Raw genomic sequence first — 11,929 nt, 5'->3', positions numbered from 1 at the left:
GAGAGTGTGTGTGTGAGATAGAGAGAGTGTGTGTGAGGCGGAGAGAGTGTGTGTGTGAGGCGGAGAGAGTGTGTGTGTGAGGCGGAGAGAGTGTGTGTGTGAGGGGGAGAGAGTGTGTGTGTGAGGCGGAGAGAGTGTGTGTGTGAGGCGGAGAGAGTGTGTGTATTGCGGAGAGAGTGTGTGTGTGAGGCGGAGAGAGTGTGTGTGTGAGGCGGAGAGAGTGTGTGTGTGAGGCGGAGAGAGTGTGTGTGTGAGGCTGTGGGAGAATGTGAGAGTGTGTGTGAGGCAGAGAGAGAGTGTGTGTGTGAGGCGGAGAGAGTGTGTGTGTGAGGCGGAGAGAGTGTGTGTGTGAGATAGAGAGAGAGTGTGTGTGTGAGGCGGAGAGAGTGTGAGGGTGTGGGAGAATGTGAGAGTGTGTGTGAGGCAGAGAGAGAGTGTGTGTGTGAGGGGGAGAGAGTGTGTGTGTGAGGCGGAGAGAGTGTGTGTGTGAGGCGGAGAGAGTGTGAGGGTGTGGGAGAATGTGAGAGGAGATGAGAGACTACGTTTAGGTAAAAGAGTGTGAGGAGAAGGGGAGAATATGAGAGGGGATGCGAGAGTCTGTGAGGGGTGAGAGGAGGGGGGTTAGAGAGTGGAAGAAGGTGGTTGAGGATGAAAGAGTGCGGGAGGCCTGTGAGGAGGAAATGGGAGGTGGGTCAGAATGTGTCGGTAGGTCTGGCTCGCTCCCAGTACCAAGGTTCTTACTCTCGCCCACAATCAGGGACACTCATCCACTCTCACAGTGTGTGATGGTGATTGAGTGTGCATTGTGAGACTGGGTGTAAACCAGACACACACACGCCCTGTTAAACTCGAATACTCATCTCTGTTTATTACTCATTTTTGTTTTGCTTGGAAAGTTATGCTATTTTAGTTTGGAATTCACGCTCAGTGTGCTAAATTTACCTTTCTGAAATCAGGCAGTGAGGAAGCATTTTGAAATGTGCTCTCCGTCCCCATGCAAAAATGTTGGACAAGCCTGGTCTAGATCATTAATATATATCGGGAAAAGCACGAGTCTTAATCGCGACCCAATAAGTATCCATTAACCATTACTCTGACTCCGATCAACCAGCTCACTTTGAGAAAATGCCTTTACCAAAGTCATGACTCTGAGTTGAGATTATCAGGGTTACTCCTCCACGTTTTACATGTTGCGTCTCTTCTAAACGAATATTTGGTACCCCAAGCTTGATCACCTTGCAGCCAGGTATTCGTAATGACTATCAGATCAAACCTATTCACTTCTACCTGCACGTACAATTCATTTAATTTGTTGTGAATGCTTTGTGAATTCAGACATCAAAGAACAAAAAGAACAAAGAACAATACAGCACAGGAACAGGCCCTTCGGCCCTCCCAGCCTGTGCCGATCACGTATCCTATCTAGACCAACCTCCTGTATCCTTCTGTACCCCGTCTGTTCATGTTTCTATCCAGGTAAGTCTGAAAGGTCGCTAACGTATCTGCCTCAACCACCTCACTTGGCCGTGCATCCCAGGCCTCCACCACCCTCTGTGTAAAAAACTCCCCCCGCACATCTCCACTGAACCTTCCCCCCCACACCTTAAACTTGTGCCCCCTTGTAATTGTCATTTCCGCCCTGGGAAAAAGCCTCCAACTGTTCACCCTGTCTATACCCCTCATAATTTTATAAACTTCGATCAGGTCGCCCCTCAGCCTCCGTCTCTCTGGGGAGAACAATCCCAATTTATTCAATCTCTCCTCATAGCTAATACCCTCCACACCAGGCACGTCCTGGTAAACCTTGTCTGTACTCTCTCCAAAGCCTCCACGACCTTCTGGTGGTGCGGTGACCAGAATTGGACACAGTATTCCAAACGTGGCCTAACCAACGCTCTATATAATTGTAACATAATTTTTGAGCTTGTGATGAATGGGTAATGTGCCTTTAAGATTATGCAGGTAATGTCCCTTTAAGACCGGGTTAGGAACCCCAGGGGACTCCGCCTCCGGCTCCACCTCCCAGGGGCCGGATATAAGCTGACGTCCTGTGGGCGGCGCTCAGTGAGCACTCATCTCTCCGGCTGGCGAAGTTCTCTGTTTATTAAAGCCTTCGTTTCACGAGTACACTCTCTCGTGTCATAATTGAGGGTATATCAGAGCTTTTATGCTCGATACCCCGTCCTACGAAGGCAAGCATACCATAAGGTTTCTTTACCACCATTTCCACCTGTGCTGCCACTTTTAAGGATCTGTGGACCTGCACGCCCAGATCTCTGTGTGTATCTATGATCCTGATGGTTCTGCCATTTATTTTATAGCTCCCACCTGAATTGGATCGACCAAAATGCATCACCTCGCATTTATCCGGGTTAAATTCCATCTGCCATTTCTCTGCCCAATTTTGCAGCCTATCTATATCCTGTTGTATTCTCTGACAAACTTCATCACTATCCGCAACTCCTGCAATCTTAATATCATCCGCAAACTTGCTAATCAGACCCGCTGCATTTTCTTCCAAGTCATTTATATATATTACAAAGAGCAGAGGTCCCGGAACTGATCCCTGCGGAACGCCACTAGTTACAGGCCTCCATTCGGAAAAACACACTTCCACTTTTGCGATCGTGCTTTTTGCTTTGACTTTTTCTCATTTTGTCGGGAATAGCCGACAATATTGAAGTTGCTGTTCTCTCTGTCCTGTCCTGACCCACTCTGCCTATTAATGCGTGACAGTCTGCTCTGCTCCAGAGCTTTGACATTTCCCTCGCTGCCTTTTAACTTATCATTCCCTGAATCCTCCCGCTACTTTATTATCTAATCTGAGACATTTCTTCAATCACCACCACCGAGTCCAGATATCCCAATCCAGATTATCAGGCCTTGCAAGTGACCGTGACGATCTGGAGATATGCTGCCCCTGAGCGGCACTGTCTTCAACGCATGGCATTCCTGTGGCAGAGAAGATGTTATGACTGTGGAACTTTATAAGAAGCTTTTGGTTTAAGCTGTCTCCTTTACTTTAAAGTGAAGCAGAATGCCCTGGAATGGGAGATGGGGTGAAGTTGCACTGAACTCTGCCTCGTGACACGCCCATGTGATCTGGCTGCTATGGGGACAAGGGACCCCCTCCCCAAGTCAAACTAGGTGTGAGTCTTAACACCGGGACACAAAGGAATAGGCAGCTGTTCATGCTGCTTGCAGACTCATAGGGTGGGATTCTCCAACCCTCCCGCCGGGGTCGAGAATCCCCTGGGGCGGCGCGCATCTGGCCCACCACCCCGACGCCGGCTGCCGTATTCTCCGCCGCCCCTTTTCAGACGGGGACAGGACTCACGCCATGCCGGTCTGGGTAGTTGGCAGCGCCCCCCCCCCCCCCCCCTCTGGCAATTCTCCGGGCCCCGATGGGCCGAGTGGCCGTCCGTTTTTGGCCTGACCTGCTGCCGTGGGTTACGCCTGGTCCCACACGGCGGGACCTGGCAGGTAACTCGGTGTGGGCGGTCCTTGTGGGGATGCAGGAAGATCCAACCCCGGGGGAGGCCCCCACGGTGGCCTGGCCTGCGATCAGGGCCCAGCTATCTGCGGGGCGAGCCTGTTCCGTGGGGGCACTTCTTCCGTCCGTGCCGGCCCCTGTAGGGCTCCACCATGGCTGGCGCGGAGAAGCGAGCCCCCTGCACATGCGCCAAAATACGACGGCCGGTCTGCGCATGCGCGGAATCAGGCCGCCGGTTCCGCGCTTGCACGAGATCACAACGGCCGTTTCGCGCATGTGCGAACTCGCGCAGTCCCTTCGCCGCCTCCTGGAGTGACGCCAACCCCTCCGGCATCCACCTCGCCCCCTCGACAGGTGAGAATGCCCGTTGACGCCGGAGTTGTTGGCGCAGGTTTTCCCACCGACGTGGGGACTTAGTCCCCGGAAGGGAGAATCCCGGCCAAATGCTCTCATTCAGATTGAGAGTTATGCATGAACACCCACAATTGCTGCTGCTATGTCGGCAGAAGTATGGGACTGCTTTTGGGTGAACCACCCAGCTGTGGGCTGGTAAGGACGGAACCAACATTCGTGGAAACAAGGGCTGTAAAGTGTGAAAAATCAGATAATCACCGGAAATACCTTGCAATGGAAAGTCCATTCAATTATGCTCAAATGGTTGAACAAAGGAGATTGATGAAGCAAAAAGAAGGGATCTTGTTACAGCAGGGAGGAACTTTGGACTTTAACTCAAGGCTACATGTCTACGGAGAGTGTGGTTTATTGCATATGCACAGACTGGTGTTTATAGTTGTGTTAAGAACTTAACGGGAAAGCATGCCGTGAATTAATGAATTAGATATCCGTTAAGCAATGTTTAGTCCGGACTGATTTTAGTGTGCTTGTTACAGTAAAAGTCTGAAAAGTGTGAAATTTTATGTGATCCTTTGCATAGATGGGAAATGCATGTCTCCTTGATACAAGTTATCAGTATTTAAAGGAATCATGACACAGGGGAGTGGCATTTGCACATAAAAACAATAATGGTTTGGCCACGGTGCACGCAGGTCGTAATTGTGCAATATCAGAGAATGTAAGGAAGGCAATGGAGAGGAGGGAGTGGAGTGGGAAGAGTTGTCACGGGGGATCAGTGGCAAAGAACTGAAGAAGCGTGAGAAGGAGGGAGGCGATTTGAGAAGGGACGTTGGTATGAAAGGACTAGAGAGGAGTGATTGTCAGGAAGAATTGGATAGGGGGAGGAATGGAATGGAGAAGGAGAGAGATGGATGCCGAGATTTATTTTTCTTTATTCTTTCAAGATGTGGAGTTCACTAGCCATTCCATAATTTCCCTTGAACGAAGTGACTTGCTGGACTACTTCAGAGGGCTTTTAAGGGCCAACCACATTGCTTTGGGTCCGGAGCCATTGGTCGACCAGAACATTAGTAAGCCAGCTGGATTTTTTTACAACCATCAATGATAGTTTTGTGGTCACCTTTACTGAGGCTTTTAATGGAATTAAGATTATACCATCTGCCGCGATAGGATTTGAACCCATGTCCCCAAGGATTAGCTTGGACCTTTATAAAAGCAAATTGCTGCGGTTGTTGGAATCTGAAACCAAAAGAGAAAATGCTGGAAAATCTCAGCAGGTCTGGCAGCATCTGTAGGGAGAGAAAAGAGCTAACGTTCCGAGTCCAGATGATCCTTTGTCAAAGCTAAAAGACATAGAAAGGGGGAGATATTTATACTGTGGGGTGAGGGAATTAAAGATGAGTCATAGCCACAGAAACCGAGGGAAACGGGGTGCTAATGGCCACAGAAACCAAGGGGAAAGAGTGTTCATGGCAGTCCCCAGAGAGAACAAAAGGTGTGAGAGGCCAAACAGCAGGGAAACTAACATCAGAGGGTAAACTGTGACAGATGTAGATGTGGGGGGAGGGGAAGGGGGAAGCAAAGGGAAGAAAAGGTAAGGAGAGGGGGGAATAAGATAGGGGAATATATATATATATATAAAGAAAGATAAGAAATAAATAAATGGTAAAAGACAGTTCAAATGAAATGGGATGAACACAAATGGGTCGAGGTCGGGTAGATCTAATCATCTGAAGTTGTTGAATTCGATGCTGAGTCCGGAAGGCTGGAGCGTGCCTAAGCGGAAGATGAGATGTTGTTCCTCCAGTTTGCGTTGAGCTTCACTGGAACATTGCAGCAGGCCAAGAACAGACATGTGGGCCTGGGAGCAGGGTCTTGTGTTAAAAGGGCAAGCAACGTGCGCATTCAGGACCCTGACCTTCCTGTTGCTTGCCAATTCAAGTACAAAATTCAATGGGACGTCCCATTCACAAGCAGCGGGAAGATAAAATCCTGCCTCCAGCGAATGGCACGCTGGTGAGAAATACGCAGCTGAGGAACCAGAGCTTCCTGCCCAATATCTTGATCGGTGAATGAGGTTTTGCATCAATGAAATTTAAATCTGTTACTATGATTTTTTTTTTGTTATCCATATTTGGTTTCTCTGATATACTCAACATTTATGTGATCGACATTTCATCCTGAAATCTCAGCTTTGACCGCATTAGTAGGTGTTTCATAACTACACAAAATTAACACTAGACTAAGCACACTGGTCATAAATCGTGTGAACAGTAACATTATGTCTTTCGAGCCAGTCCGCAAAGACAAGGAGGAGCTCTTATGGCCCTGACAAGTTACATTAAGTGGGAGACTGAATGGGGCCTGATTCAGGCTATCTCGATTATAAAGACAGTTAAGTAACCAATTAGTGTTCGATACATAGGTTCACTCAAGACAAGGGGCGGGATTCCCCATTTTCTGGTGCGGCACGCCCCCACCGGCAGCGAGATTCTCCGTCCCAGCAGCCGGCCAATGGGGCTTCCCACTGTGGGCACCCCCATGGCGACGATAAATCCACGGGCGTGAGCGCGCTGCTGGTGAAACGGAAGATCCCAGCAACAGAGAATGCAGCCCAAGGTGTATAGCTTAAAGAAAGGCATTGTCCTAACGTTACGACAGCATGCGCAATTAGCCAACGGTCTCATCATTGACAAGTTCTAAACCAATTGCCTATTCCCAACAACTTGGCTAAGGTGAGCTTACACCATTTTCGGTCTAAAGTAAAGATATTCAGAGGTCATTTTTTGTAAGCACGTTATCCACATTTTGGGATTATCCCTTTGCCTTTTCAGTCGGATGAACAGAGGAAGTTTTGAGAAGTCTGTTCAATTGTTAAAGTTAAGCTTTTCCTCTTACTGTTAAGTACAATTAATTGGAGCTGATTACTGTTAATTGACGCTTCGCTCTTTTAATATTTCTGACTTGTTAACTTTCCACCTTTTAATGGTTAATTAATCTTTTGACTTCACCGTTTAAAGTGTTCTCGCCTGTCGGATGGTTAAGTCTTGTCGAACCTGAATGATTTGCGACTGGGGATTTATTGCAAGTGGCCTGGACCCCACTAATCACAAAGAGATGAACTGCTTATTCAAGTTTATGTTGGCTGAGGAATAAATGTTGACTTGTCCTTTCTCAGATTTCCCCATGTATTCCCCTTTCACATTCCCAGACAGCTGATCTCCTTTCTCCGATGCCCGATCATCTCTCTTGATTCCCAACCTTCTGGTCCCTTCTCAGATTCTCAATCTGACAATTCCATAAATGTGTAAAACTGCCTCCATCACCTGGACTCATTTCCCATGACAATCTCTAAAAGCAACTCAATGCGTGGTGATCAGAGAGAGAGAGAGAAAGATTTCACTCACTTAAAATATGTTTATTCATATAAGCAGTAAATAATATAAATAATAAATAAATAATACAAATAAAATAATTAATAAATAGGTTTAAATAGTAACTTAAATCAAACTGGAACAACCTAAATCTTTTGTCACTGAAATACATCTTTAAAACAGATGTTACGGTTTTTCATTGAACACAAATTTTAGTCAAAGAGCCACCATTTATATTCATTCGTCCAACATTCCAGAGAGACAATCTCTGTGCATCAAACTGATTTCTTGCTGGAATCGCTGTCTGTCCCTCAACAGGAGGAATGACCGCTGGAGGGGACAAGATTTTAAGGGAGTGCGACTTCGTCACAGCAACCACCTCAAATAGGTCAAAGCACCATAAATCCCATCAAATAATGACCGCGAAATGAACAGAAATCAGACAATATTCTCTCAAGATTATTCACCGTCAATCATTTTGGGGGGTGATTTTCATAGTGTTTGCAGAACATTCTTTCCCCGTTATCTAATTGGTGAAGTGTCGACCAGTGATATTATAGAAAGGGAACATCCCATAACATTTTGACAATTGCACTGAGAAGGGGCTACGCCAGTTGTGAGCTGTGAGCTTTGGCTGGCCGGCATCATCGCTGAACTTGCACCATGATATTCCAGATGTATTACAACGCAAATAGATGGTAAGACACAGACCAGGCTCCTCAAGAATTGATAACTGTTCCCACGGGGCTGACCAGTCTGAATATCAGACCTGAGCCAGTTCACTCTCGAATTGCTCTCTCCCTGAGGAGCAACAGTTTAAATAACATGAACAACATTAAGTATCATTTAAATGTCATGAATTAAATAGTCAGTGGCGCTTGGGGAAACTGAGAAACTCAGCTTATTTAGAGCGCTAATTAATTACAACACAATTAATTTAATTAAATACAAAGAGTGCTACACAGCAGTGATTCACCCACACCTGGTCCCAGTGTTAAAGGCATGTAGGATAACAGGAATGTCATAGGGGCAGGTGTTCAGCCACTCTAGCCTATTTCGCCAGGTGGGTTCACATTTCCCTCAGCAACATTGTGTGCTGGGCCTGCCTCTGAGGTGACTGCACTGAAAGTTCAGTGTGATAACCCATTCCACTCCCCAATCCCAAAACCCCAACACATTTGTTAGTTTGTCTCTCTGCAAATTTTAAAATAAAATCAAAGAGTACTGAATTTCTCTTGTCCAATTAGTGCCGTGTAGGACAATGTGCCCCAATTGGTATGTTTCAATTTGAAACTCTTGGTTAGTCGTTGCAAATCACTGGGGGTGACTCGAGATCTTCACACGGCAAATATTCCAAAGAAGCTCTTCCCTTGGGCGGTGTCCACCAACTCCTCACTAACCCTAGAGGAGATCTCATCTCCCTCCTCGAACTCGAATGTGGCTCCCTGGTAGGAGGTCTTGTACCAGGGGTCTCCGTGTTTACCGTAGTGACAGGCGGACTTGGTGGCCTTCAGGAGCAAGGATTCCTCCGGATAACTCGGTGACAGCTTGGCGAGCTCGTGGCTCAGGTAGACGGCCTGGTCCTGACAGCCCACACTGTGGAAGACCACCTGGGTGTAGACAAAGTACTGACCAGGCATCTTGATGACAAGGTGGTTGTCCCTGAACTCCACGCCATGGGTGAAAGTCGAGTCTGCCTTATCCTGCCAGGCTACGTGTTTACCTTTGACAAATGCTGATGCTGTGGAGAGAAACAACATAAGTATGGTATAAAGACAACGAAGCAGCTTAAATTCATACAGCATCATTCACTACGGCAAGGAATTACAAAACATTGTACAACCAATGAATTACTATTGAAGGATAATATTTTTTCTATGTTCTTTCATGTGATATGCATATCACCAACGGCAAGGTCAGCATTTTTTACTCTACCCTATTCAAATAACTGGCTTTCTCGGCCATCACAGGGGGCAGTTAAGCACCAGCCACATTGCTGTGGGTCTGGAGTCACATGTAGGCCAGACCAGGTGAGGACGGCAGATTTCCTTCCCGAAAGGACATTAGTGAACCAGATGGGTTTTTATAAGAATTTTCATGGTCCCCCTTCATGGAACCATAGAGTCGCTACAGTGCAGAAGGAGGACATTCGGCCCATCAAGTCTGCACCGACCCTCTGAAAGAGCAGCCCCGCACCCTATCCCCGTAACACAGTGACCCCACCAAACCTTTCGGACACTAAGGGGCAATTTAGCATGGTCAATCCACCTAACCTGCACATTTTTGGACTGCGGGCACTCGGAGGAAACCCATGCAGAGACGGGAAGAACGTGCAGACTCCGCTCAGACAGTGACCCCAGGCTGGGATTGAACCCGGGTCCCTGGCGCTGTGAGGCAGCAGTGCTAACCACTGCTCCACCCACACAAAGACTAGCTTCATGTTCCAGAACCTGGCGAGGAAGGTGGCATTGTCGTGGCAATGTCACTGGACTAATAATCCCGACTCACAATTAAAGTAATGATCCCGGGGGTGCGGGTTCAAATCCCATGTCAGCCACTGGTGGAGTTTGAATATTCGAACTCGGAGCAGGAGAAGGCCACTCGGCCCCTCGAACCTCCTCCATGATTCAATGACATCATGGCTGATTCGATTGTGACCTCCCCCCCCACATTCCTGCCTCCCCCCCCGTTAACCTTCCACCCCCTTGTTCATCCAGAATCTATCTCGCACTGCCTTAGAAATGTCCAGAGACTCTGCTTCCACTGCCTTTGTTACGACTCGCCAAGCAGTTGAATTCTCTGCCCAGTCGCTTTGACAGTGCAGTTGGCTACAGGGTTAAAGTTGAGAATAGTCCTGTACCTGTCAGGTGAGCTGCGACTCTGCCTCGTGCGTCACTTCCCACCTGCTTCATGAGATGAGGCAAACCTGGAAATGGAAAAGACGGATTCTCAGTCACTATTGTCACACACACGAACCGGAATCATACTGACAGAGAGAGAGAGAGAAAAGAAAGAGGAGTAGAGATAGGAAGAAGGAGAGAGTGTGTTAACGTGATTGCAGGACAGATTGATGTTGACTGAGACAGACAGAGAGATTGTAGAGGTGCTGGACAGATAGCTGAAGAGAGAGGCTAGCAATGAGAGAGGTGGGGTAATATTACGAGAGAAAGAGACTGGTAGAAATAGCGATGGAGAGAGCTGTGTATATATAGAGAGCGATAGAGAGAGAGGGAGAGTATGAGATTGGTAGAGAAAAAAGAGATCACCAGATAAAACACTCACCACTGTTGTCAGGGGCGGTAGCCAGGGATGAATGGACGCTCTCAGATTTCCCTCTTAGTTCCTGGAGGCATTAAAAAAGGACGAGATTAAGATGTGAAATTCACTTCAAATTCACCCTGAAATTTAACAGGACCATGTGTGCTAAATTCCAGCCCAGATCCATCGGTGGGTTATGTGTATTGCAGACACACAGTGAGATGCTCAGACTCTCAGCTATTCTCAGACTGTAGCTTGGAAACAGATAGTTTATCCGAGAGCCTGCTCCTCTTAAATAACAGGAACTAAAAGTCTCGAAAGATGAATTGGACATTTGGAATTCTCCCTCAGTGTGGCAACTAGGGGCTTTTCACAGTTACTTCATTGCAGTGTTAATTGTGACAATAAAGATTATTGTTTTTTTAACTGCACAGTGGTTGTAGCGCTGTTGCCTCACAACTCCACAGACCCGGGTTCGATTCCGGCCTCGGGTGACTGTCTGTGCGGAGTCTGCACGTCCTCCCCGTGTCTGCGTGGGTTTCCTCCGGGTGCTCCGGTTTTCTCCCGCAAGTCCAAAGGTGTGCAGGTTAGGTGGATTGGCCATGCTAAATCACCCCTTAGTGTCCGAAGATGTGCAGGTTAGGTGGGGGGGCACAGGAGTAGGGTAGGGGGAGTGGGCCAAGAGGGGCGGTGCAGACTCGATGGGCCGAATGGCCTCCTTCTGCACTGCAGAGGTTTGAACCCATTCGGGCTAAAGTTGGGATCATTGTAAGCAGTCGAATGTGTCTAACACAGGGCACGCTGAGTGAGTGAGAGAACTGTCAGGGACAGACTCAAATAAATACACCCCTTGAGCAACTAAAGCAGGAATGCAAGGGACGGGGAAAGGGATAGACAAGGCAGAACTTGATCACTATTATCCAAATCACTCACCTGCATTGAAGGGAGAACTCCGAGCTGACACAGGAGGAGGTAAGAAGACACAGCCAGCAAGCCGAGCACAGCCACCGCACAGAGAGACTGCCAGAAGCAGCTCCTCTTGGGCTCCCATTCCCTCAGCACCACCGCTGCCCCACTCTCAAGGTCCAGTAACTTGTTCTCGCTGTTCATGGTCAGTGGGAGCTGTGTGTGTGTCTCTCTGACTGATTCTCTCTCTCTCAGCTCTCTCTCAAGTGCTTTGTGAGTTCAGCAGCTCCCCAACAGCTCTATATAAATGGCCGGTCCACATCATCTCCGGCTCTGATGTAATGGGAGGAGGGGAATGCCCCACTCAATGGTGATGTGATTCTGCAACTCTCTCGCTCAACCTCCAAATCGGCCGCTTCCCAAATCCTGCTGAAACTCGAACGAAACCAAAAGTGGTCCGTTACAAACCGACCCGTCCTCCCACAGTGTATCTGATCACCCCTGTCATTGAAGCGAAAGCGGCCGAGGAGGGGGGAAACTGTGG

At 48.0% G+C, this 11,929-nt stretch overlaps 1 protein-coding gene across 1 annotated transcript; it reads right to left on the bottom strand.

Moving 5' to 3' along the window:
• Positions 1 to 7,244: 7,244 nt before the first annotated feature.
• On the bottom strand, positions 7,245 to 11,692 carry LOC140389426 (tumor necrosis factor-like). Its single transcript, XM_072473569.1, has 4 exons — positions 11,413 to 11,692; positions 10,504 to 10,564; positions 10,082 to 10,147; positions 7,245 to 8,962 (listed from the first exon to the last, which is right to left on the bottom strand). Exons 1-4 carry the CDS (start codon positions 11,587 to 11,589, stop codon positions 8,559 to 8,561), a joined length of 708 nt encoding a protein of 235 aa, XP_072329670.1. The 5' UTR covers positions 11,590 to 11,692; the 3' UTR covers positions 7,245 to 8,558.
• Between the last annotated feature and the right edge of the window lie 237 nt (positions 11,693 to 11,929).

The sequence above is a fragment of the Scyliorhinus torazame genome, chromosome 14, assembly GCF_047496885.1.
Source record: "Scyliorhinus torazame isolate Kashiwa2021f chromosome 14, sScyTor2.1, whole genome shotgun sequence".
NCBI classification, from domain to species: Eukaryota; Metazoa; Chordata; class Chondrichthyes; order Carcharhiniformes; family Scyliorhinidae; genus Scyliorhinus; species Scyliorhinus torazame.
The sequence above is the reverse complement of the archived record's forward strand: the minus strand, read 5'-3'. Positions and strand labels throughout refer to the sequence as shown.

Excerpts from the sequence above, each read along its gene's own strand:
- LOC140389426 (XM_072473569.1), bottom strand. The coding sequence starts at position 11,589 with ATGAACAGCGAGAACAAGTTACTGGACCTTGAGAGTGGGGCAGCGGTG. Across the intron at positions 10,565-11,412 it reads GAGTTCTCCCTTCAATGCAG|GAACTAAGAGGGAAATCTGA; the intron begins GTGAGTGATTTG and ends TAATGCCTCCAG. Across the intron at positions 10,148-10,503 it reads TACCGCCCCTGACAACAGTG|GTTTGCCTCATCTCATGAAG; the intron begins GTGAGTGTTTTA and ends TTCCATTTCCAG.